Raw genomic sequence first — 27,651 nt, forward strand, 5'->3', positions numbered from 1 at the left:
ATATATATATATATATATATATATATATATATATATATATATATATATATATATATATATATATGAAAAGAGTCATGGAAAAACAGCAACAACAGTAAAATATTAACAAAAGTAAAAGCATAAGCAACATTTGATAGTGATAGACATCCAAGAATACGTCAAAATAAGAGTAACACTAAAACTACCGATAAGGACCGGAAGAAAGCTCTCCTACCCACTAACCTTCCATTCAAATTCTCGACCTCCACAACTTCCTATCAAGGAGTCTTGTCCTTAGTAAGTTGAATAAGTGCCATGTCCTGCCTAATTATCTCTCCCCAATACTTCTTCGGCCTTACTCTGCCTCTCCTTTGACCCACCGTATTCAACCTCTCTCACCTCATTGGGTATCAATGCATCTCCTCATCACATGCTCGAACCACCTCAGCTTCACTTCTCGCATCTTATCTTCCACGGAAGCCACCCCCCACTTTTTCCCGAATATCTATGTTCCTAACCCTATTCCTCCTAGTATGCCCACACATCCACCTCAACATCTTATTTTTGCTACTTTCATTTTCCGGACATGAGATTTCTTGACTGGCCAACACTTCGCCTCATACAACATAGTCGGTCTAACCACCACTCTTTAGAACTTACATTTAATTCCAGGTGGCACATTCTTATCACACAAGACGCCGGAAGCAAGCCCTTTATTTCATCCATCCTGCTCCAATATGGTGTGTGACATCCTTGTCAATCTCTTTGTTAGTTAGGATTACTGACCCAGGTACTTGAAACTTTCTCTTTTGGGGATGACTTGTGTATCAAACCTCACTTCTACCTCAGCTTCCTGTGTTACGTCACTGAATTTGCAGTCCATGTATTCGGTTTTAGTCTTGTTCAACTTGAAGCCTTGGACTCTTGAATGAATGGCCCAAGGTTCAGGGGTAGAAGAAGGAAAAACATAAACTACATAATTAACCAGTTTGAACTACAATTGTGATTTGTGAAATGGTCTACTTAGGTGCCATTTTGTACCTAAGAAACTCATTATAATTAGACAAGGAAATTATCCGACTTCTTGCATCGCCCGAACCCATTCTGAAATATGATTTTGCTTGCCGGAAAGTATAAAAGATAGGTAGAAAAGATCATAGACCTTCAATCAAGTGTCACAACAAGGTCTCACCTGGAAGTATTGTAGTTCGAATTTTTTTTTGACTTGTCGGAGAAGCACCCAAATCTGGCCGAAAAAGTCAGAATTATATAGTCACTCTCGTAAGCCCTAGTCAACTCGCAAAAATTTTGACTTGCCGGAAAAGTACCCAAATCTGGCCGAAAAAGTTAGAATTATATAGAGGCACTCTCATAGGCCCTAGTCAACTCGCAACAATCAGGAAACACCAATAGAACTTGTCAGATGCCGGGAAACTCATTGGAAAGTTTCTCTTTGTTTAGGATTCTTATCACCGGAGTAACTGGAATCAAGATAGGTGGACTCGGAATGCTCCGTCGACCCAGATGGATGAAAAGATATCACTGGAAGGTGGCTAGAAAGTCACATTGTCACATGTGTCGGAGATACAGAGAAGGTGGCGAAGTGAGGGCATGCAGTAGCTGTAGCGACAGCGAGGCAGGTCAAACCGTCAAAGTGTGCCTCCTTGTGAAAATGTTGGTTTATGCACAACACGCACGTAAGGCAAGGACCTCTCGGACCGTCTTTAGGTTGGTCAGAAAATTTGCATGATGACCTAATTTCTTCTCTCCGTCGCTAGTAATGGTGAAATGACTAATTTCTCGCCAATGCTCTGATATCATGTGAAATATATAATACGGAAGAGAGAAATGAAGTATTGCCTGAAATTCTTTCAAGCTTCTAAACTCGGGGCGGAAAACGGGCGGGTCGAAAATGTATAATACAAAAATGGATAAATTATCCAATCCGGCCCATATTAATACGGATAGAAAATGGGTTAATTGGTGGATAATATGGATATCCTTCCATGGCTTCTTGAATATGATCAGTTTTAGGAGAATTTCTAGTCTCCCAAACTTGAGGAACCCCCAATTTGAGTCTTTACAAATGTCAAATTTAAACCCATTTTTAAGTGGATAATATGAATCTTATCCATATTTGATCCAATTTTAAAAAGTTCATTATCCAACCCATTCTTTAGTTGATAGCATGGATGGATAACTATTTTTTTATACATTTTGCCACAAACTAGGACAGAAATCAAGATTACATAATTACAAATGCACAATAGCTCCCTAATTAATTTTGATGTCTTGCTAATTGATTTTAATATACGCAATATTCTTAACACCATAAAATATTTCAATATTTTTGAATGTCAGACCATTCTCTCTCTCCCCAACAGGAATTTTCTTCTCCACCGTCTGCTAACCTTCTTCTCCGCCAACCCTCTTCGTCGGCACATCACAATACTAGTAAGGCCCTTTCCTTTCTCTGTTCTCTTTCTCTTTTTTCTTTCTTTTTTTCCCTCTTTTCCTCTTCCCTTTCTCTGGTTAGAGGCCGGCGATGATAGACCACTCTGCCTTTGTTTCTTCTCTGCTTTTCCGTCTCTCTATCTCCCCCCCTTCTCTCTACGTGTGTGGGTGTGCTGCTCGCGGCTGCGAACGATAACAGGTTAGACTTTTCCGACGAAGTTCTTACGCGAGCCGACACGTGAGCACTCGGCCAGGCAGATTTCCAGTGATACTATTACTCTCCGATGGTGGCCTCTCCAGATCGATCTGATCTGCACCCTTTCCGGTGAGCTTTTCGGTGAGCCCCCCGGTTTCCGGCGACCCACTGCCACGCTTTCTAGGTTCTATCTTTCTATCTCTATCTTGTTTTATTATAATCTGCTTAGCTTGGCTGTAATTGCTTGCCTGTCTAGAATTAGCGATATTTGATTTTTAGTTCGACTTGTGTGTCTTTAACTATTAAACCGCTACTTGTTTTCCTGCCTTTTTTGTGTACATATTATTAACGTACACATGTTTTAATGGCGCTAGTGAGCGGTGGTAGACTAAGGTCATGTCCTCGTTTTGGGCGAGGGGGGTGGGATAAGGGTTGTAGGGCGGTTAAGGAAACCTCTAGACTGAAAATTGGCCTTAGAACATAGGGACGTTAACGGGAAAGTCTATAAAGTTGATGTAGATTCTTAAGGAGAGGAAGATCAATATAGCATGTGTCCAAGAAACCAATTGTGTAGTAACTAAGGCACGGGATGTGAACGGGTTTAAATTATGGTACTCAGGAGGCTCGAGGAATAGTAATGGAGTAGGCATTTAGTTGCTGAGGAACTTAGGGAGCAGGTGGTAGAAGTTAGGAGGGTAAACGATGGGATAATGGCGGTTAAGATAGTCGTTGGGGGTTTACTTTGAGCATTATTAGTGCATGTGCACCCCAAGCGGTTTGGAAGAGGAGGTGAAGAAGTGTTTTTGGGAAGATTTGGACGAGGTTGTGAGAGGCGTATCGCTCACCGAGAAGCTATTCGTAGGAGGAGATTTTAATGGCCATATCGGAACAACTTCAGGAGGTTATAACATGGTGCATGGAGGTTATGGCTATGGGATAGAAGCGAACGAGGAGTCTTTCTTTTGCATTTCGTGAAAACTTCTGAGTTGGTGATAGCTAATTCGAGTTTCCCGTAAAAGGAGGAGCACTTAGTAACCTTCTGTAGTTCGGTGGCTAAGACCCAGATAGACTCCTTACTCTTTAGGAGGTGTGATAAAGTTCTTTGTAAGGATTGCAAAGTTTTATCGAGTGAGAATCTTACAACCCAACATAAGCTCTTGGTAATGGATTTAAACAGTTTGTGAGATTGGACAACTAGTTGTATTAAGGAAGCAACTAGAGAAATGTTGGGGTCTCAAGAGGTAGCTTTAGTAGACACTTAGGGGATTGGTAGTGGAACAGAGAGGTACAAGGGGAAGTGGAAGGCAAGACGGTTGCTTATGCAAAGTTAGTGGAAAGTAAGGAGGAAGAGAAGAGGGCGAATAGGGTGGAGTATAAGACGACGAAGAAGGAGGCAAAGTTAGCGATTACGGTAGCAAAGATAGCAGCATTTGAACGCCTGTATGTTGAACTTGAGGACAAATACGGGGATAAAAAGTTATACAGGTTAGCCAAGGCGAGAGAAAGGAGGACTCGGGACTTGGACCAGGTAAAGTGTATCAAGGATGAGGAAGATAAAGTATTAGTGGAAGAGGCACACATTAGAAGAAGATGGCAGACATACTTCCATTAACTCCTGAATAAAGAGGGAGACATGAGTATTGTGTTGGGCGATTTGAAGCACTCAGATTGTCGTCGAGATTTTTGGGTATTGTTGGCGTATTAGGTTGAGGAGGTTGAGAGGGCTATGCGTAGGATGCACAGGCGAAGAGCGATTGGGCCAAACGAGATCCCAGTGGAATTTTGGAAGAGCGCGGACATGACAGGTTTGGAGTGCCTTATTAGGTTGTTTAATGTCATTTTTGGGACAACAAAAATGCCTGAGGAATAGAGGTGGAGTACAATGTTTCCATTGTACAAGAATAAGGTTGATATCCAAATTGGAACTATTATAGGGGTATCAAGCTGCTAAGCCACACCACAAAAGTTTGTGAGAGAGTGATGGAGATGAGAGCGAGGAGTGTGTTAATTTCCAAGAACCAGTTCGGTTTTATGCTGGGATGTTTGACTGTAGAAGCCATTTACCTTGTAAGGAGATTGGTGGAGCAGTATAAGGAGAGGAAGAGAGACTTACATATGGTGTTCATTGACCTAGAAAAAGGCATATGACAAAGTTCCAAGAGAGGTTCTGTAGAGATGTTTGGAGGTTAGAGGTGTACCTGTCGCATACATTAAGGTGATTGAGGACATGTACGTTGGATCCAAGACTCGTGACAGTGGGAGGAGACTGGGGACACTTTCCAGTCATGATGGGGTTGCACGAGGGATCAGCTCTCAGCCCCTTCCTATTTGCCGTGGTGATGGATGAGCTAACGAGGTACATCCAAGAGGAGGTGCCATGATGCATACTATTTGCAGATGACATAATATTGATTGACGAGATGCAAGACGGGGTTAATGATAGGCTAGAGATTTGGAGACGGACACTAGAGTCTAAAGATTTTTGGTTGAGTAGAGCTAAAACAGAATATTTGGAGTGCAACTTCAGTGACGTGACACATGAGGCTACCGTGGAAGTGAGGTTTGATACATAAGTCATTCTGAGAGAGGAAGTTTAAAGTATCGGTCTAAAATCCAAGGTAATGGGGAGATCGATGCTGACGTCACACATCGTATTGGAGCAGGGTGGATGAAATGGACGCTCACATCCAGGGTCTTATGTGATAAGAAGGTGCCACCAAGACTTAAAGGTAAGTTTTATAGAGTGGTGATTCGACAACATATGCCACCTAGATTTAAAGGTAAGTTTAATAATGGCGATTCAACTGAGTATGTTATATGCGACGGAGTATTGGCCAGTCAAGAACTCTCATGTCCAGAAGACGAAAGTAGCGAAAATAAGGATGCTGAGGTGGATGTGTGAGCATACTAGGAGAGATATGATTAGGAATGTGGATATCTAGGACAAGGTGGGAGTGGCCTCCGTGGAGGACAAGATGCGGGAAGCGAGGTTGAGATGATTCAGACATGTGAAGAGGAGATGCCCAAATGCCCAATAAGGAGGTGTGAGAGTTTGACAATAGTGGGTCTTAGGAGAGGCAGAGGTAGATTGAAAAAGTATTGGGGAGAGGTGATTAGGCAGGAGATGACACATCTCCACCTTACTGAGGACATGACCCTTGATAGGAGGGTGTGGAGGTCGAAGATTAATATAGTAGGTTAGTAAGTAGTCGTTCGTTTCTCTTCTTCATACCGGTAGCATTAGTATTACCCCTGTACTTTCTCATTTCGTAGTTTTTCCATTATTATCTATCACTTCTTTGCTTCAGTTATCTTATTTTTTGCTGGTATTTTGCTTTGCTTGAGCCGAGGGTCTATCGGAAACAGCCACTCTACCTTCACAAAGGTAGGGGTAAGGTTGTGTAGACATTGCTCTCCCTAGATCCCACTTGTGGAATTTCACTGTGTATGTTGTTGTCAAAATATTATGTATCCTTTAAGTTTAAATTACCATGAAATCTTTCAGATTTGGCATCTGATCTTTCCTTACATGATTTTGTGTTATTACCAGGAGTTTGACCTTCGTTTCTGCTTCTCAGGTGTTTGATTGGATGCAGCAAAATCAGAAGATCAATGTTGCATCTTACAGCAGTTATGTAAAGCTCATGGGAAAGAGCCTCAGTTCTGTTGAGGCTTTAGAAATGTACAGAAGCATCAAAGATAGGTCAACAAAGATTAATGTCTCAGTCTGTAATGCGCTTCTTAGTTGTCTAGTTAAGAACGGAAAATCTGAGAGCAGTCTCAAACTGTTTACTCAAATGAAGCGAGATGGTTTAGTACCAGATGTTGTCACATATAGCACGGTATGCTGCTTCAGATTGTAATTCCCACTCCTAGCAGTTAGAGTCACCTAGTCGTGTTAAATAGGTTTTGATTGTTGAATCCTAGAATTGGCAATAAAAACATAGAACTGCGCATTGTGCTGTCTATTAAACTTGTTGATTACAGAAGCTACAATTTAATCTGTTGTTAACCCCTTTTAAACTTTCATCTGCCACGTTTTAGCTTCTTGCAGGCTGTGCCAAAGTGAAAGATGGATACTCTAAGGCACTAGAGCTGGTTCAGGAGCTGATGTCTAATGGACTGCTAATGGATAGTGTGACTTATGGGTCGCTTCTTTCGGTATGTGCTTCACATAAAGAGTGCAATGAAGCTGAAAAGTACTTTCAGAAGATGAAAGCTGAAGGTCAGTCTCCTAATGTCTACCATTATAGCTCTTTGCTCAATGCTTATTCGGTTGATGGAAATTACGAGAAGGCTGAAGCATTGATTGAAGAAATGAGATCTGCAGGTTTAGTATTAAATAAGGTATGTCTCTATGCTCTCTTACCAGTGAAGGAAATAAACTATCAATATCTGCATCTTTGTTTTATTTGGTATGTTTAGTGGTTTCAAGATAGCAGATTAGAGAGCACCATTTGAGAAAAAAACCGTAATACTATTGTTACCTTTTTTTGTGGTTTAGGATATGATTTGCCGGTTGTTTATACCATTGCAGGTTTTTAAGTTCTTGCTTGTTGGATGGTGAGTTTGTGTTCATTTGTTGAGTTGGTTGGTTGTTTCTACCTACTGAGTTCCTTATAAATAATTGTTTGGTTTTAATCTTTGTTCTTGAGTTTTTTTATGTATGAATTTCTTTCTTGCAATTTGGGTCACAGTGGAGTTTACAAATTTTAGTAGGATCTATGTAACAGTGTCAGGGATAGAGTTGAATGATTTCATTAATCCGATTTGGATGAGAATCCACTAATCTGGCATAGCTTTGACAAAATGCTATTTATGGCATTTGAAAATTAGTACTATTATATAAGGGACAGTTTCAAACACTCAGGAGCTTCCCGTCGTCCTCCTTGCCGACCTGGGGGACACGTTTTGTATTTTATGTGGTATCTGCTTTAATGCCACAGTGTATTTTAGGTGTTGTGGGTGTACTTTTACCGTTATGGACGAAAAATCCAGAAGATTTTTGTTTAATTTCGTCCCTATCCTCTGGAGATATACACAACTTTCTGAAAAATGGTCTCTCTTTAGTTTTCATTTGGCACCTTATTCAGCATCTCCAGCCTTTTCAGAGGCGCGTTTAAGCGTCCTCGTGCATACTGTACTAGCTCTTTTACATTTGCAATAATAGCAACGAGTACTATTTTATTTACCGTGGAAAGATAGTAGTAACGAATTAAATAAGTCAAGGAGCTTTCAATTGTTTTCTGCTAGATAACATAGAGTACAAATCAGAAAAGTTATACATGGAATTTTTTCATAAAGCAAAGCTGAATTCAAGTTAGGCCTCAGATTGTAATATAATTATGTAAGTACTATATATAGAAATGTAGCATTTAGGACCATTCAATTTCTTCTTTTTCCCTTAATTGGCGTGAGAGTGAATCTTATTGTTCTACTTTGCTACTTGAAACTAAAGTAAACTACGGTGTTCACCAAAATTTTAAAGGTAATTATTTTTACTTTACACCTGATATTTTTTATAGGTGTGAAGTGTGATGGCATATAGATGGGCTTGTTGACTTTTAACCGTTTTACTCTCTACCTAACACTGCCGTCAATGATTTTTCTCAATCAATTGTCTAAGGAGTAATCCCGAGAACTTTTTTGGTGCGGTAATGACAAAGAAAGCAAAAAGATAAAAAATTCTTTATACTCACTTTTTTACTAAATTGGAATCACTAGTTTTAGTGTACGTGCATTGCACGTGTATTATTTGTCTGCAGTCAATGATTTTTCTCAATCATTGCCTAAGGAGTAATAATTTGTGTTCCCGAGAACTTTTTTGGTGCGGTAATGACAAAGAAAGCAAAAAGATAAAAAATTCTTTATACTCACTTTTTACTAAATTGGAATCACTAGTTTTAGTGTACGTGCAAATGCACGTGTATTATGTGTCTATTAATAAAATGGTGTAATTAAAAGACAATCATAGCCCAGTTGGAGGAATTAAAAGACCCCCTCTTAATAGAGGTCCAGGCAAATTCAGAGTACCTCCCTTTGGAAAAAAGTCGAAGGAAGCAGAGAAGGCCACTGAGATTGTCAATGCAGATGATACATTCGAGGAGGAAGCTCAAACCGAAGAGAACAAGGAAAAGGCCTTGGTATTAAGCAAAAACAAGGAACAATCAACATCTGACATGCAGCAAAAGGAGCAGATGCAACCAGAAGAGGAGAAAACTTTTGGAGAGTGGACAATTGAAGAAGTTCTCCCCTTAAATTCTCTAGATAATGAAGAGGACCCAGAGTTTGAGGCATCAATTTGGGTGCACCAAAATATCATTAGGTTGAGCAAAGAGTTTGGGGTGGAATTCAAAGGGTGCGAAAAGGAAGCACTCCAATTATTCATGAAAATTGATGGAAAGAGGAAGAATTTAATGGAGTCAACATCACTGATGATGGAAGCTGTCACACCAAAGAAGAAAGGAAGCAAAGAACTGAAAAACTTAGATCTTGGAAGCAGCTTCAAAAGCAATGGCACAAGAAGCAGGGGAGGGTGTATTGTCATCGATAGTCAATGATGATTAAAATAGTATCTTGGAATGTTAGGGGACTTAACAGAGCTAGGAAGAGGGAGTTGATAAAAAATATGGTGAGTAGCTGGAAGGCAGAAGTCTATTGCTTTCAAGAAACCAAGGTAGAAGGGGAAATCAGGGAGATAGTTAGAGAATTATGGGCAAATAGATGGGTGAAATATGCTCAGTTGGAAGCAAGTGGTACTAGAGGGGGTATTCTCATTATGTGGGACAGTAGGGCATGGGAAGGGGAAGTCAGTAGTGTGGGTAGATATTCTATCACATATAAGTTCAGTGGCAAAGCTCAAGATTTTGTTTGGCATTTAACCAGTATTTATGCTCCTAATGACAGGGTTGATAGAAAAGAAGTATGGTGGGAGATAGGAGCTGCTAGGGGTCTTTTCACTGGGCCTTGGGTTGTGTGTGGGGATTTTAACACTGTTAGATATCCCTCAGAGAAGAAGAACTGTGTTAGGTATACCAGATCAATGGCAGACCTTTCAGATTTCATTGAGGACATGGGCTTGGTTGATTTGCAACTACTAGGAGGAAAGTTCACATGGAAGAAAGGAACAAATTCCAACATTGCTGCTAGGCTGGACAGGTTTTTAGTCTCTGAGGAATGGGATGAAGGATTTAGGAACATTAAATAGTCAATTCTTCACAAGGTTACCTCTGACCATTCACCTGTGATGATTCAGTGTGGCAATTGGGAACCAGTGAAATCTTTTTTCAAATTCGAGAATTGGTGGCTGTTGACTGAAGGTTTCAAGGACAGAATTAAAACATGGTGGGAGTCCTTTTCATGTACTGGCAGACCTGATTACATCAGGGAAAACTTAAAGAATGGAGCAAGACAATTCAAGGCAATCTGAAGATACAGAAACAGCATATATTGGACCAACTTGCTGAAATTGAGGATATACAAGAACTGAGGAGCTTGAATGAGGAAGAGACATACAAAAAAACCTCTCTATTGCTAGAATTTGAGGAAAATGCAAGGAAGGAGGAGATAATATGGAGGCAAAGGTCCAGGGCCTTATGGTTGAAAGAAGGTGACAGAAATACCAAGTTCTTCCACAAAACTGCAAATGCCCATAAAAGATATAACAATATTGACAAGCTACAAGTCAATGGGGAAACTGTGGAGAATCCTGAAGATATCAAGAGGGAGATAATTTCTTTCTACCAAAAATTATACACAGAAGCTGAGGAGTGGAGACCACGATGCAGCCTAAGGGAATGCCAAACCATAAGCTCAGAGGATAATCAGATGTTATTGAGCCCTTTTGAGCCTCAGGAAATCTGGGAGAATGTCAAAGCATGTGCAGGGGACAAAGCTCCTGGTCCAGATGGGTATACTATGGCTTTCTACATTCAATGCTGGGAAGTGATCAGTCAAGATGTGATAGCTGCTGTCCAGAATTTTCAAGTTACTGGGGTCTTTGAAAAAAGCTTTAATGCCACTTTGGTGGCTTTGATTCCTAAGAAAGTTGGAGCTAAAGAACTGAAAGACTTCAGACCTATCAGTCTGATAGGTAGTGTCTACAAAATAATCTCAAAACTCTTAACAGAAAGAATCAAGAAAGTAATGGGAAAGTTGGTGGACAATCAACAGATGGCCTTCATCAAAGGTAGGCAAATAATGGATGCTATTCTCATTGCAAATGAGAGTGTAGATGCTAGAATGAAGAGCAAAGAACCTGGTATCCTGTGCAAGCTGGACATAGAAAAGGCATATGATCACCTTAACTGGGAGTTTGTGCTGGGAACACTTTCGAAGATGGGCTTTGATGAAAGATGGATTAGTTGGATCAAATTCTGCATTAGTACTGTCAAATGCTCTATTTTAGTCAATGGTTCACCTGTTGGTTTCTTCTCCTCTCAGAGAGGCTTGAGGCAGGGAGACCCAATCTCCCCTTTTCTATTTATTCTGGCTATGGAAGGTTTAAACAATATGTTTAAAACTGCCATAGCAAATAATTGGATCAGGGGGTTCAGGGTAAACTCTAGGGACTCAACCAACTTGGAAATCACCCATCTACAATATGCAGATGATACCTTGGTGTTTTGTGATGCTAGCAGAGAACAGTTGCTCTTCCTGAGAATGGTATTCATTCTTTTTGAAGCAATATCTGGACTACACATTAACTGGAACAAGAGTTTCATCTATCCAGTTAATGAAGTAATGGAGATGCATAGTTTGGCTAGAATACTGGGGGGGGGGGGGGGGAAGATAGGAGCTCTACCAACAGTGTATCTGGGAATGCCACTTGGAGCAAAAAGCAAGTCAAAAGGAATATGGAATGGTGTAATTGAGAAATGTGAAAAGAAACTTGTTAGTTGGAAGAGCCAATACCTATCTCTGGGAGGTAGATTAATCCTAATCAATAGTGTTTTGGATGCCATGCCTACTTACATGATGTCTTTATTTCCAGTTCCGGCCAGTGTAGTTAAAAGAATAGATGCACTGAGAAGAAACTTTCTATGGCAAGGCACCTGTGATAAGAGTAAGTTTCTTCTGGTCAGGTGGGAAGCTCTTATTACCAGCAAGAAAGAAGGGGGAATGGGGATTAGAAATATAAAAATTCAGAACCAAGCATTGATGATGAAGTGGTTATGGAGGTTTGCCACAACAGAACAATCTTTGTGGAAGAAGGTAATTCAGGCAAGGTATGGGATGGAAGGTAGTTGGACAACAAAAACAGTTTGTACTCCTTATGGGGTGAGTCTGTGGAGGTCTATCAGAAACACATGGCCAAGGTTTAGAAACAATTTAAGTCTCAGAGTTGGAAATGGAATGAAAACATCCTTCTGGGAAGATNACAGTTTAGAGGGACCACCAACAATAGAAGATAGGGACTGGTTCTGGGCAAGGGGGGGAAAGAAGGAATTTTCTCTATTAGATCAGCTTACAAGGAGTACAACCATTCAAATAACCAGATTGGTTGTTGGCCTTGGAAAATGATCTGGAAAGTTAAAATACCTTACAAAGTGGCATGCTTTGTCTGGCTCCTAGCAAGAGAAGCTGTCCTAACCCAAGATAATCTCATTAAGAGAGGATATCAGTTGGGGTCCAGATGTTACTTATGTAAAGCTCAGGAGGAGACAATCAACCATCTTTTTTTGCACTGCAGTGTCACAGATCAAATTTGGAAGATATTCATCAACCTGAGGGGAATTAAATGGGTTATGCCAGGGAGAATCAAGGAAGTCCTAACAAGTTGGAAGAGAGATGGATTGCAGTCTGGCCAGAAGGAGAGATGGAAGATTGTCCCTGCATGTATATGGTGGACAATTTGGAAAGAAAGGAACCAAGTATGTTTTGAAGATACACATAGTTCAATACAAAAGTTGAAGATGAGCTGCCTTACGCTCTTTTATTTGTGGTGTAAACAGGAGTGCTTAGAAGAGAGTGAAAGTATTTTTGATGTTTTAGACCTCTTATGATCTTTATAGAGACTTAGGTTGTCTCTCTTTGTACTCCCTTTTGTAATTATGGATGACTACACTGTTTTAGTGTAGTCATGTTTATATCTAATACAAATGTTACCAATTTCAAAAAAACAATGGTGTAAAAAAAAAGAGAGAATGAATTATGTGTAATAGCAAAGGTGCAATGCTCATTTAAACGGAAAAAAATTAATGTCACTACGTTTACGCGCACAATAGTTGAATTCAAAGTAATTGGATATCTTTTGAACCTGCAACAATAAAGATTTTAGGTAAGTTAGTTATATATTATTTTATTAGAAATATATTATTATATGAGATGCTGATATGTTGTATTGTTGTATCTGTCCTAATATTTCTTTGTAGACGATGTTCTTGGTGTATTTCTTTCTATTACTTCAGTGGCCCTACCTTGATGAAAACCCTTATTGGTGACATTGATCTTCCCCTTGAAACTGCAACATATAGTTGTCCATATGAGAAGTGTATTGCAGCAAGTACATTTCAACATTAGTGATCATTTAAGCGAAAAGGGGCTTGTCGCTTTTCCTCGCTTCACGCTGTTCACAACACTGGGTATCCCAAAAACAGCCTTCAGAATCTGAAAAAAGGCTCCCGGAGCTTATTGGTTACGCTGGACTTGTCTTCTAGTGTTCGGAAAAATCTAAAACTTGTTTTGGTAGGTCGTACAATAGGTATAATCCTTCCGGTGATACCAGTTTTTGTACAGAACTGACGAAGGGTGTAGATTTTTAGCAAGAAAACTATAAGAAAGAGGGAGAAAACTCAACATATGGACCCTAGTGTGCAGAGAAAGAAAACTCACCTCAAAAGGGCATCAATGGCTCTGACACCATGATGAAATTGAGAGAAGAGAAGGCTTCTTTATATTTCAACGTATTTTACATCCTATTGATACATGCCTTTATACAAAAGTTCTACAACTATTCTAGGAAAGTAAATAAATGAAAATAATGAGAGAATATTCAGCTACAATACAATTTTCCTACAATCAAGCTATCCTACAATCAAGCTATTAATTACAGATTTGATTCTCTGATTCTTCTCCTATAATTAAGCTGGTCAACACTAATATGTAAGGTTGAGGATGGTAATTACGAAATATAATAGCAAATATATCACTTGAAACCAGTTTCTTAACAAGAAAATAGAAACAAAATAGGTAATTATAGTATTTAAACCATATGAGAGGTACTTAGTATTACCAAAGCAAACCAAGAGAAATGTTTTTGAAATTGTCTATAAATAATCAGATGAATTAACCCAAATAGCCGTTCACCCAATCGCTTAAACTAAAATAGTTGACAAATGTATAATATATACTTGATATGTTTATAGCTGTATATAATCTGCGTATGATCTATTTATACCGACCATAACTGTAAATACTAAATCCGATGATTATCAATTTAATTTTTAGTATTAGGCTTGGGCCCCGGTTCAGCACGGGCTTAACCATACTAGATAATTAAATAAACATGAATGCTCCTTACAAAATCATTGGAGTAATACACTTAGAAAATCACATTTAATTGCATGATCCCTCACAAGTATTAGAAGAAGAAGATGATGATAATAGGGTCTGAATCTGGCGTGAGCCTCAGAAGAGGAGGAAGAAAGTGCGTTGAGAAAGATGGTTGCAAAAATGCAGTTGTTTGGGAAATGGCTGGAAATTCATTTTTCCAGCGAAAAACATTAAATCTTTCCAGCAACATGGGCTTGATTTTGGGTGAAAGTCACACATTTGCCATGTCATGTCTTCTAATAAACACATTTTACGCATACTTCAGGTGGCTGTCATGACCTTTGTTGTGGTGTCTAAGTGAATTTTTTTGACAAGTTTAAGATTAGTATTTTGTTGTTCCACTGTAGACTGCTATTGCAGTCTGGAGTCAAACTATTTTTGGCAACTTGATTCATCTTTCCATTTTAAATTCCGAATTGTCACTTCTAGCGCTCAAAATTTTCTTAAAAAACTCATTATGCTGCTCATTATGTGTTTGCAGGTAGTCTACACAACTTTGTTGAAGGTATACGTGAAAGGAGGTTTGTTTGAGAAGTCAAAGGAATTATTAAAGGAGTTAGAAGCTTTTGGCTATGCTAGGGATGAGGTAAACTTCTTGCTTTAGGATTTCATGTGTTTCAAAAAACTTCCCAAACGTTTCATTTAATATTCTAATTGGTAGTATAATTTTAATAAGTTTATTGGCATAAAGTGATAAGCTCGTATAGAAGAAGTATACACCTTCAGGGCCTATGCCACATGGATCCTTGGTTATTGTCAGTGATTGGTGTAAACAACCAATCTCACGAGTGACACAATTGAATTGGTTGAGGAAGCGACATAGCACTCCCGCCCCAAAAGCAGAGATAGAAGAACTGCCAGGTTGTCGAGGCCACGTCTGAAGAGGATGCGGGCGCCCTCTCGGTTGACCACCCTACCCACTAATAGTCTTCGGGTGGGTGGGAAGGTAAACGGGAACTGACCTAAAACCCGAACGGCTTGGCTGACCCCAATAGATTATTATATAGCTGTTGGTCATCAAATTCAAATATGGTATATATAATCCATGGGGCACCTCTTTAGTATATTCACCGCATGGAGCTGCAAGTTGGAAACATATCAGCAGCCTATCAAAATGAATTTCAAGAGAGAATAAGGTTAAAAGTTGGTGATGTCAGAAAATTAAATTATGGAGGACAAAAAGCACGGGGAAAAGGCAAAAAGCCTTCCTAATTTGTATAACGTGGTGATTAATAGAAAGTGTTATATAGCTGACTGTTGAAATGAAAGAAGTTGGAGTTCCCAGCATAGGAGTGATTTTAGTGGTTGCAATATCGAAAGAATAAATGAATTACTGAAGACTATTGAGTAATACGATTTAGAAATAGAGCAGCTGTGGGAAGAAGTACTCTATGATTCCAGAAGTGTATATGGGAGTTGAGCTTGTTATTTACCTACCTGTTATTACTTTTACATTTAGGTCCAATAAGTAGTTATTTTATTTCACTTTGACCCGTAGGTCTTACTTTCCCGATATGTACCGAGCTTGCCATTTTCAGGGACTATGAATGAAAAACATTTATCTTATTTGCATTAGTTTCTTCTCTTTTAGCTTTAGCTTAGCCCTAATTTGCTTTTTCTTCCTCTGAAAATCAGTATATGTATTAGTGGTATCAGAGCCATCATCCTTGCTCTGTGGGTAATTTTAATGTAATTTTAAAGATGGCATCAGATATGTAGAAGATAAGAGAAATTGTGAAGAAATTTGATTGACAAATATCAAGAGTTATGATAGAATGGAGCTAAATTTGACAATTTGAAGTTACCCACGGGTGGCGGGAATTTGGGGTCTCTAAATACCTCGACCTTGAAATGGGAACTGGAGAACCCATCGCAAACATCATACTCATCACTATTGCAGAACCATCCACCATACACCCACAATTTCATACCACCTACTTCTCAATTCGAAAACCCAAAGCAACATTTGTTCGTGGGTTACCAACCTTTTCTTTCTAATCTTTACGTCCAGTCAGTGTTCGTTGCCGCTTCCCCTAATTTTTGGCCGATGGGAGGTTACAAGCAGCGCTTCCATCAGTCACACCAACGTGATACCCTACGCGACGTGTAATTCCCATCAGTATTACAGTGCGTATCTCAGTTGTAATCCATATCCCCCCATTGTGTCAAGTTTGGTGGTGTGGATCCATACGCCTATCAGTATTACAGTGCATGTCCAAACTCCTACGGCGGCATCAAGTATTACATTGGTGGTTCTTATCAGGATCTATATGCGCACCATTATTGCGATACAAATTCCAGTTCAAGTCCAGATTATGTTGGAGTTGGTTTCCATGGTGGGTTTGCAGACAATTCTGCCCAACTTCCTTCTACCACAGGATTTACAATTGGTCTTTTCTCTTCTCACGAGGTTGGTGCTCCTGAAGCTCTGTTTCTCGGTGTCACTGTTGCAAACAATGAAGATGTTATCCCTACGGAGTTAGGTTTGGCAGAATTTGAGCTATGAAAAAAGGAATAACACTTCTCTCCTGAGCACAAGGTGTTTGATGAAATGCCAATTAATGAAGTAGTGATGCCTTTAGACAAATTAGCTTCTCTTTCTGATGAAGCAATGATACCTACAGGTGTTTCAATTGTACTAGCTAGAACGGAGGTAGCTAGCTCTTTTGACAAATTTGTTTCCGTCTCTGAAATCTGATAGAGAGGGGACAATTAGAGAAGACGAGAATGGCAGACACCGAAAAAATATCAAAGGTTGTCGGTATACCAGAAATTTCCCCGGAGAAAGAGAGCTCGGGAGGAGTCGAACCTCTAAATGGGGTGGAGTGTCCGGTTCTTGAGACGCTGTTGGAGTCAACAGTGAGTCCACTTAACAATAATTACAGTTTCAAAGTCAACATGGCTGACACTTCATCAGTAACGATTGTAACTCCAAAGCACAAACCACTTGACACTGAAGCTGGAGCTTTGCCTCTTACTGAGGATCTGTTGAAACGTCACAGGGATTATCAAATTCTCGAGCTATGAATGGTGATATCTGGAGGACGCACAGAAGCACCAAGTTTGCTGAGGAAGATCATAACAACACACTAGAAAAAGCCAAACAATTGGAAGAGAGTAATTGTCCAACTCAAGAAACTCATGTGCACAATGAAGAGTGGGAGAAAGCTAATTTGAGATCTGAAATTGAGAAGATTGTTGAAGTATGGAGAGAGTATATCAGACGTGGAGTCTGTAATGACTCCTACAGATGCATAAGACAATTCGGAATTTCGTTTTTCTGTCATCGAACTTTAATTCTACCCATGGAAAAGAGGCTTGTTGAACTGCTTATTGTGAAACTCTTGAAGAAGTTTTGTGAAATGATTATACAAGAGGTGGAGAAATACTTTAACTCTGCATTATTGAGGTGGCGAAATTAAATATTAGTCCTTGGTCCTATGTCCCATGTGGGAAAACTTTAGAGGAGGAGGATATGATTTTTGTTCATTACTTGAGGCAGATAGGGGGCTTCAGGATTCAGTTGAGAAGTATTTGATCAAAGTTGAGTTCCTAAAAGACAATTTTTATGTTGCTCTAAATCCAACTCTTTTTAGTGATGAATCACCTGTTTATTCTGGCATTCCTAGGTGTCACTTACAACTCTCTGCCCATTTTGGAATAGACGATATGAGAACTGGACATCTTGAGATGGCTTTGGTGATTACAGAGACTTCTTATGTGCAGAATGGCTATCTTGAGGTGTCAGAAGAGCTGGTGAAGTATGAGTCCGTTGATACAGATTCTACCATTTGGTGGATAATTTTAAGTTCCTCTGTTTATGAACATGAAGATGGTATTGTCTGTTTGCTTGATCTACAATGGGATGAGAAGAGAAGCGAAGGCAGCCAAGAATTTAGTACTTGAATACTGTGTTGGAGACATCAAATGGAGTAGTTTTAATGTTCGGTTAACACATTCAGAAGTACAAGCCAATGTGGAGGAAGGAGTATTAACGGTTGGAAACAGATTGGTTTTTGACAATGGTGGGTACAACATCGAGATTGGACCTGGTTGTTTGCTTGAGCTAATGAAGTTTGACATGGGAGAGGCTGCAACTGTTTTAGATGCAGCAGAAGCTCTTGAACAAATAGGACCTGCGGGAGTAGAGGAGCATTGGCTGTTGACAGGATTTGGGGTGATCCAGGATGGAATCTTAGCTTCAGAAGGTTTCTAAATGACTGGGAGATTGACAGGCTAGCAGAGTTCTACAGTACCCTAGAACAATTCACAGGGTTGTCTACAAATGTAGATAGCTTATTATGGGGTGGGAGTGCACAAGGGAAGTTTACTGTGATGTCAACTTATAAGGAGTTTAACTTCTCCAATAATCACATTGGTTGTTGTTCCTGGAATTGATATGGAAGGTTAAGATCCTATTCAAAGTTGCTTGTTTCACATGGTTACTGGCGAAAGAAGCTGTACGGACTCAAGACAATCTTACCTAGAGGGGATTCCATTTATGTTCGAAATGCTATTTATGTGGTGCAGAGGCAGAGACAATCAATCATCTCTTTTTACACTGTAGAATGACAGATCAATTATGGAGATCTTCATTAATTTGAGGGGGATTAGTTGGACCAAGGAGTATCCTAGATGTACTAGGATGTTGGAATACAGATGGCAGCCTTTCCAGCTAATACGAGAGATGGAGGATTGTCCCAGCTTGTATTTGGTGGACAATCTAGAAGGAGAGAGATCAAAGATGTTTTGAAGGCAACAACAGTTCCTTGCAGAAGATGAAGATAGAATTGTTTAGCCCTTTTTATTTTTGGTGTAAACGAGAATACTTACAGGATGCTGAGTCTATTTTTGAGGTGCTAGATTATTTGTAGATGTAATGGGATTTGGGCGTCAGTTTGTATTCCACCTTGTAATTATGTGGGACTACATTGCTTTGTGTAGCTCCAATTTTTATATATATACAAATACGTTACCTTCTCAAAAAAAACAAAAAGATTTTATTCGTGAATGCAGCAATGCGAGGGAGTTTCATCATCGGCAATTGTTAAATCTGCCCCGTCCTTGTTTTCCGTGAGTGCCGTGCATAACCAGTACCCACCATTGAACATCTCATGTGTTGTTACGTCCCTTCACAGAGAAGAAACTTTTTCATTATTGGTTCTCACTAAAAGGTTGACATAAAGCTTTTCAATCACCTTTTGGCGAGGTTCTCATCTTCCTGGAGGTCGACTGCTTGTCCGAAGTGAGCCATCCAAGTTCCAACTTATTTTTGTGGTCGGAACCTACATATTCACTTGTCTGAGTGTTACGATGAAGTTCTATGCGCTACGACCGACTTTTTGTCAATTTTCTCATTGATGGGGAAGCCATCGAGCCTTGCCACTCTGCTCAGGTGCTTTCTAGAAATTTTTTAACCTCGATTTACTACCGACAGTAATAAGAGTTTTCAGATTTCTCATCGTCCGACCAACTTTTCTTCACATTTCCAGCATATTAGAAGTTGATTTACATCTTTAATTATGTCCCGAAGATTCCAGCAGTGATATTCCGGCAATTTATTTTCCTGAAATAATGGCATTGCTAGCATTGTTTATTGCTCTGAAGTTACAAATCTTTCGATCCAAATGTTTTCCTGACTTCTTGCGTACTTTATGAATCCTAATGTTGAGAAAGTCTTCTGATTTTTGTCACCAATCTGCTGAAAGTGGTATACCTGAAGTTTTTCGCTTACAGATTGTTCGCTCTTACTTTAATTCTTGTCGTACTTTTAGTGTTCTATGGCTTACAAAATGCTACTTACAGATGCCATTTTGTCTCCTAATGGATGGCCTTGTAAAGTCTGGACTTCTTCTTGAAGCAAAATCAGTATTTGATGAGATGATGGGAAAACATGTGAAAACTGGTATGCATCTTTCATACTATGGACAGGCTATTGGCCAGTCTAAAAATTCTAATAAAATATGTTGGAAACTCACTGTGAGGTTCAGTAGTGAAATGAGTAAAAATTTATTCTTGAACTCTTCAATTTTTATCAGTTCGATCATAGTGTACTTGGTGTCTTTTGCTTCATGTATCTGTGCAGCCGAGATGTATTTTAGCTGGTTTGTGTGCATTATGTTGATGCTCCTTCATATGTTCAAGCTGGTCAAATTACTTTGCGATGTTTTAAGTCCGGTGTCTGTACGGGTTCTCTATGCTCTCAAACAATGGTTGTCGATAAGCACTGCTTCTTCCTAGTTTGCCTGCACTATCAACTTAGAGATTACCTACTCGATGTGTTCTTCCTTTCCTTGTGCACTATTATTGCCTCACTTTATTGTATTTGAGGGGTTCCTGCACACGGATTAAAGTTTTACGTTCTGTCTTATTTTTCTTGTAATTTATATTTATTTGATTTGGTCTTTTTGTTATAAATGAGCAGATGGATACTCTTATAGCATTATGATTTCAGCATTCTGCCGCAGTGGGCTTCTCGAAGATGCCAAGAAATTAGCTTCTGAATTTGAAGAAAAATATGAAAAATATGATGTAGTTATTTTGAATGCAATGCTCTCTGCCTATTGCAGAGCAGGGGATATAGAGAATGTAATGAGCATGATGAAGAAGATGGATGACTTTGCAATTAGTCCTGATTGGAATACCTTTAATATTCTTATAAGATATTTCTGCAAGGAGAAGCTATATTTGCTTGCTTATCGTACCATGGAGGACATGCATAGAAAAGGTCACCAGCTAGAGGAGGTAGGCAGAAGTTAAAAATCTCACTGTTTTTTTAATCCATAAAAAGAAATAAAAGTGGCATTTATAGCAGGGTTAACTGTTGTTGGCATTCTGTACACGGTTTAGTATTCTAGAGACCCCAGACTCACTAGATTAAGATAACATCCTAAACTACTTTTTCTTAACTGCGTTTGTGGCCCAGTGATTAAGAAACCAATATGCTCAATTGCAGATGCTTGTTTGTGTGGGTTGATGTGAGTCAAAATTAAACTTGTATTGTTGCTCAATGAGGCATCTAATTATAGAAATGATTTAAACTGCAGTGCGTCAGGGTTAGGTCGACCATCAAGCAGAAAAAATAGTTGCAGTGGCTTGATCTGGAATAAATTCTGTTGTGCACTTCACAAAGAATACACGACATCAAAATTTCTCTTTGTTTTTGGTTTTCCAATAGCAACAGACCCTTGTGGAAACAGCCTCTTGCAGAAATGCAGGGTAACACTGCGCGTACGATAGACCCTTGTGGTCCGACCTTTCCCCGGACCCCGTGCATAGCGAGAGCTTAGTGCACCGGGCTGCCCTTTTTGATAGCAACAGTCTCAACTGCCTCTACTTTGGCGACCCCGAATTGTTGATGTCCAGTTTTTAGTTAATTTGTGATGTGTTCCCCTATATTTTGCACTAATGCACAAGTAAAATATAATCACTGGATAGCTAGTAAAAGAATTTGTTCTTTTTTCTTTTTTGAATAGAATAATTAGATCCTCTTTCTCTTTTTAAAGTATTCTTTCTTCTTCTACCTTGGAAAAGCTAAAATTTAGGTTGCTCCGTTCCTTATCTTCTCAACCCCATTTGTGCTTGAAGTTTCACTTTAGCTTTAGACATAGTTGAATCAATGATGAGACTTGAAAATTTTGTATGAGGTGCTATTTTTTTGACACTATACATTGGTAATTATAATGAAAAATATGACATAAATGTTATCCGTAGTTCTAGCACTCTCTTTTGTTTAACTTTTTCCTTTTTCAGGGACTTTGTTCCTCTTTAATTTATCATCTTGGTAAGACAGATGCACATTCAGAAGCATTTTCTGTATATAACATGCTGAGATATAGCAAAAGAACCATATCCAAATCCCTTCATGAGAAGATTTTGCACATTTTGATTGCTGGGCGCCTTCTCAAAGATGCTTATGTAGTTGTCAAGGTACTCCATACCTACTTTTTCTTGCTATTTTCGTCTGTATTTTGCTGTTTCTCATAAAGAATCCTATTTTAATCACTAGCTATACAGGACAATGCAGGATTCATCGGCCGTCCGGCTATCAAAAGGTTTGCTGTCAACTTCATGAGATCTGGCAATGTAAACTTAATCAATGATGTGATGAAGGCCATGCACAGCTCTGGCCACAGGATTGATCAGGTACAAGAAAGTTTCAATTCGCTTCTATCATTATTGTTTAGATAAGCACCGTCCTTTAAAATATCAGGTATCATGGACTTAACTAATGTTGTGTTGAGAAGGTCATCGAACTTTTTGGCAATAAGATTGATTAACTCTAGATCTGTTTTAGACTGTGTGCCTATTTGATATTACTATACTAAGGTTTGTATTCTTTTTTTCCTGCGCTCACTTGTGTGGTTCTAGTATGAAGCATGGAACATGCCTTCGTTGACATAACCTAAGTTTGTTGGGGTGAGAATGTTGCATATGTCTTCTCTCATAAGTGATCATCATAGGAGAAAGATTAATGGCTAAATGTAAACTAATAAAATTAAAAGTAATAACATCTGTCTAATGTTACTCAGTTTTACGTAAGATTAATGCGAAATAGGCATCAAGCAACCTTCATCATTTTTAACATCATCGTCACCCTCTCTTTAGCTCTTGATTGTAGTGGATTGTTAACTTTCAAAATGAACGACATAGTAGGTGGCCAGCCTGAGAAAGCAGAGAAGCCAAGTTCAACCAGAGAAGACACGACCCATTGCAAAGCAGGGCGATGTCCTGTCAGTGTCCAATAGAAGAAATACAAACATCCAAAATGGTTTTATACAAGTATCTGAGTTTTAAAAAGTTAAAAGGAGCAAACCACAATGGTTGCCAAACCTGTTTCAGATAGACTGTCACTGAGCATTTCAAACAACTTTGTCCCTTATATACATGTTCGCCTACTCCTATGGACTGGCGATTCCTATTTTGTTCAAGTGAAAAAAGAAACTCTATTTTATGATTTTTGATATTTCACTGAGTCAACTCTGTTTCTTAGCTGGCCTTTGTCTGAAAGAGAGAAAAGAAGAAAAGAGAAGGAAAAACCAAGCCTCTCTTCCACGTCAATGCAAACTGCCCCCGACCACAAGGTGCACTTTTAAAAAGAAAATGAAAAGAAGTGCAAAAAGAAAGAGCCTCTCTATGAATGAAGTTAAATTTGAGGAAGAAAAACTGATCAAAAATAGATAACTTTGTATCCGACGGTATTTTTGCTGATTTATGGATAACAATGTTGTAGTTATCTGCAGGAGGGACTAATTGCTAATAAGGTTCTTTCTAGGTTTTGGAGGAATCCATTCTAACTTGAATTTGGATTGCCCACTGACTTATACCTTGTGTATCGGGCACTTATTTGACATGCAGAATTTGGTTGTTGGCTGTTTTTAGTTGTCAATTTGGAGGCAAACATAACTCTAGCATTTATATAGGTGCGTACTTTATCAAAGATGCTAAAATCTCTTCTCTCTTGAAACACTCTTCTCAGGAATTATTTGATATGGCTATATCACGCTACGTTTCAAAACCAGAAAAGAAGGAACTACTTCTGCAGTTACTGGAGTGGATGTCTGGTCAAGGCTATGTTATTGATTCATCAACAAAGAATTTGATTCTGAAGAACTCTCACTTGTTTGGCCATCAACTTATTGCTGAGTCATTGTCCAAGCAGCTTGTGGTGTCAAAAAAGGTGAAACCTCACAAGGAAAATGCAAGATAACATAAACTGGATAGCAAAGTTGAGCATTAATTTTTTGTATAGAGAGCTCTGATATGCTGCAGGCCTTAAGCTGGTAATTACGTTGCTAAGGCAACCTATATTTGCAGAAGCAGCTTCCATTGTCTCAACTTAAGGACATCTATGGCAATTTGATATGAGACAGCTCGATAAAGTTGCAAACAAAGAGATCAATTACAAGAACTAGAGTTAAGAAGACCAAAGAAGCCATGAATGGAGTAGACAAGAAGCTCCTTGGACCAGATCTGGGCTTCAATGAAGGAGCGTGAACGAAGATTCAAGATTGTTTTGCTTTGTGCTTGCGAGCAAGAAAAGCCCGACATTTGCTGACTTGAGATGAATTGGCCAAGTTCTTTTAATTGAATTTTTAGGAACTTATCGTAATAAGTGACACATGATTAACACACATTTTAAGGCTTATTTAGCTTATTTTTATATGCTTTATTAGCACGAATTACACAGATTGTCCTCATGAGGAACTGATATTCATTTTTTGTTCCCATTTTTGATTTTGTTGTGGAAGTAGGCTTTGGTTTTATACACAATAAGAAGTGACGTAGTCGCACATTTTAAGGCTTATTTAGCTTATTTTTATATGCTTTATTAACACGAAATTACACAGATTGCCCTCATGAGGGACTGTTATTCATTTTTTATCCCCATTTTTTATTTTGTTGTGAAAGTAGGCTTCTTTGGTTTTATATACACATAATTGACATTTTTACCCGTCCATTCTTATGTTTCTTCTCCAGCTCTTGTTTTTCGCTAAGACCATCATAGTTGTTCAATTTTAGAAGCTTGAAATTCGAAGCTAATGGTTGATTATTGTTTAAATCGTTTGAGTGCTGATTATTTTTTGCTTAATTTTTTTTTTCATATAGTAACTTAATGATTTGCTTTAAAAATCTTAAAACTCCATTGTTAGTCCTTCGAAAGTGTTGAAGAAGACAATGGGTCTTTGTTGATTTGGTGTTATTTGACTAAATTGGTGATAGGGGATCATTTGTGTTGTTTGGAGGTTTTGTTTCATATTTGAGATCATTTAGAGTAGATCTCAATTGAATTGCAAATTTGAAAAATACTTTGTGTCTGTGCTAATTGAGTAGAATTTGTATAAAATTTAATAGATAGGTCGAATGCAGATAACTTAAAATTATGCTAATCTTGTTTATTTTTTGGGTTTGGTGATTGAAATTCGAAGTTAATGGTTGATTATTGTGAAAATTGTTTGAGTGCTGATTATTTGTGTTTAAATTTTTATTTCAAACAGGAATTTAGTGATATGTTTTATTGGTGACTGTGGATCATTTGTGTTGGTGTTTGGAGGTTTTGTTCAAATTTGAGATCATTTGGAGTAGATTTGAGGTGATTTGATAAAAAAATTAAATTGCAAATTTGAAGAACACTATTGAACAATTACAGATAAATTATGCTAATTGAATAGAATTTGTGAACAATTTGACAGATAGGTTGAATGCATATAACTTTAAGTTATGCTAATTTGGTGTGTTTGGTGAATAATTGGTGTATACGGTGAAATCGGAGGAGCCGATTTCGTGGCCATTACGATGCTCCATAGATATGCCTCCTAAGGCTCGAAACAAGGCTCGAGATGCAGCCTCGAAGGGTTCCCAAATGCTCGACTCTGGAGCAATGCAGATCGATAGCTATGATGGAGGAATGGGAAGTTCCCTAGGCACGTGATTAAAGCGGACCAAGCCTATTAGGCTAGTACAAGCCCGTACAGTGGCACTAAATGGTTGTACCAATCCCATATCTTTGTAATAAATGTATCTGTATTATGTTGGGATTCCCCCTCATATATAAAGGGGACCCTTGCCATTTTGTAACAAAACCCACAAACATTGAATACAAGAACATTCTCTGCTCTCCAACTTAAATACATTCTCCCTTGATTCTATTTGTTGCTTACATTTATTGTGTCCTATTAATTGTTCTTCATTTATTGCTCATTATTGATCATAAAGAGCCTTCATCAAAGCTCTCAAAGCTGTTAGTCCTTTACCAGTTGTCCATAACGTAGCATCGAGCTCGGCCTAGAGGCCCCGTATAACCAGGCTCGAGGCCCTGATCCTCAGGCACTCGGTTTGCTTAAACATACTATCTTCAACCTTTTATCTTATTTTCTAGTCTCTCATCTAGCATCTATTGCTTAACAACTAGCATAAAATGAATCAAGTATTTTTAGAACCACAAAATCAAATCTAATTGTTATTACCATTTTCACGGTAAACAGTTTGGCGCCCACCATAGGGTTAAAAATAATAGTGATTGTTTTCTTGCTGGTTTACTATATAACACAAGTTATCTTTCACATTCTTGTCCAAGAATCTTTGATTTCAGGTCAAAATGTCTAACTCAGTAAACGCACATGACAACAACGGTCTTGAAGACCATGGAGAGAATGGTGTAGCTGTTCCAGGTATTGGTGTACCAACACAAAACCCTTAGGTTGCACCAGAACCAATTCCCGGCGAGGAACCAATTCCCGTCGATGTGATCTCGCGCAACGCTCAACGCGTCGACATAAGCTCCCACACCAACAGGAGTATACGCCAAGAAAATCAACAAGAAGCCCAAAAAACCCCGGCTCAGGAGGAACAAGGGGTTAGCCTTCACGTCATCTTCGAAATGTTGCAGGCACAGCAGTTGGCGATTGCTTAACTGCAAAGCCACCAAAAAACTCCAAGCACAGTAGCACCGGAAACGGCTCCCCAGGCCGAACAGGTATCAAAAAGATCAAGCAACAACGAGTCAGCAGCCGACCCCGTCATCATAAAGATGCTCGAGGATCTCACAAAGAGGATCGAGTCGGGCGAGAAGAAGATAGAAGCCAATGACAAGAAGGTAGAGACCTACAACTCTAGGGTCGATCAAATTCCGGGCGCACCCCCGATCCTAAAGGGTGTAGATTCGAAGAAGTTCGTACAAAAGCCATTCCCACAAGATGCTGCTCCACCCGAAGAAGTTCAGAATGCCCGACCTTCCGAAATACCACGAACCTCGGACCCCAACGAGCACGTCACCGCTTACACTTGTGCAGTGAAGGGCAATGACCTAAGGGACGACGAGATTGAGTCCGTCTTACTAAAGAAGTTCGGAGAAACACTTTCGAAGGGGGCCATGATTGAATTCAATAGACTCATTTGCCATGCTGGCAGATTCTTTCATAAAGGCACATGCCGGTGCATCAAGGTGGCTCCAAGGAAATCCGACGTCTTCAAAATCAAACAAAGAGAAAACAAGATGTTGCGGGAGTTTGTGTCTCACTTTCAAATGGGGCGAATGGAATTACCGCCAGTCTCCGACGACTGGGCCGTACAGGCCTTCACTCAAGGTTTGAACGAGCGAAGCTCGGTAGCTTCGAAGCAGCTGAAGCAGAACTGTGTTGAATATCCCGCCGTGACCTGGTCGGATGTCCACAACCGATACTAATCGAAAATCAGGGTCGAGGACGACCAACTAGGAGCCCCCTCGGGCTCAGTATATCCTAGCAGGCTTCTAGCAAAGGAGCCAAAGCCAAGCAAGGAAAGGTACCAACCATACACTGAAGATAGAAGAAACGCCCCAAGACGTAACATACCCCGAAATGACCGAAGGATAGATCGAGGTCAGAATCCTCGGGGACTCTTAAGCAAAGCCGGATTCAACAGACACACGGGACCGACGGAGGCACCCCAATTGTCCGAATACAACTTCAACATTGACATTTCAGGCATCG

At 39.3% G+C, this 27,651-nt stretch overlaps 1 protein-coding gene across 2 annotated transcripts in view; it reads left to right on the top strand.

Annotated features, from left to right (window-relative positions):
- LOC109230936 (pentatricopeptide repeat-containing protein At1g10910, chloroplastic) overlaps positions 1 to 24,578 on the top strand; it is a 39,273-nt gene extending 14,695 nt beyond the window's left edge. For both annotated transcript variants that reach the window (XM_019396428.1, XM_019396429.1), the window contains exons 3-11: positions 6,208 to 6,471; positions 6,674 to 6,976; positions 14,664 to 14,768; positions 19,988 to 20,087; positions 20,607 to 20,926; positions 21,935 to 22,111; positions 22,199 to 22,327; positions 23,661 to 23,861; positions 23,999 to 24,578. In XM_019396428.1, the coding sequence (XP_019251973.1) occupies positions 6,208 to 6,471; positions 6,674 to 6,976; positions 14,664 to 14,768; positions 19,988 to 20,087; positions 20,607 to 20,926; positions 21,935 to 22,111; positions 22,199 to 22,327; positions 23,661 to 23,861; positions 23,999 to 24,049 (1,650 nt within the window). In that variant the 3' untranslated portion in view covers positions 24,050 to 24,578. The remainder of the gene's footprint in view (positions 1 to 6,207; positions 6,472 to 6,673; positions 6,977 to 14,663; positions 14,769 to 19,987; positions 20,088 to 20,606; positions 20,927 to 21,934; positions 22,112 to 22,198; positions 22,328 to 23,660; positions 23,862 to 23,998) is intronic.

This window comes from Nicotiana attenuata, chromosome 8, assembly GCF_001879085.1.
Source record: "Nicotiana attenuata strain UT chromosome 8, NIATTr2, whole genome shotgun sequence".
Lineage (NCBI taxonomy): Eukaryota > Viridiplantae > Streptophyta > Magnoliopsida > Solanales > Solanaceae > Nicotiana > Nicotiana attenuata.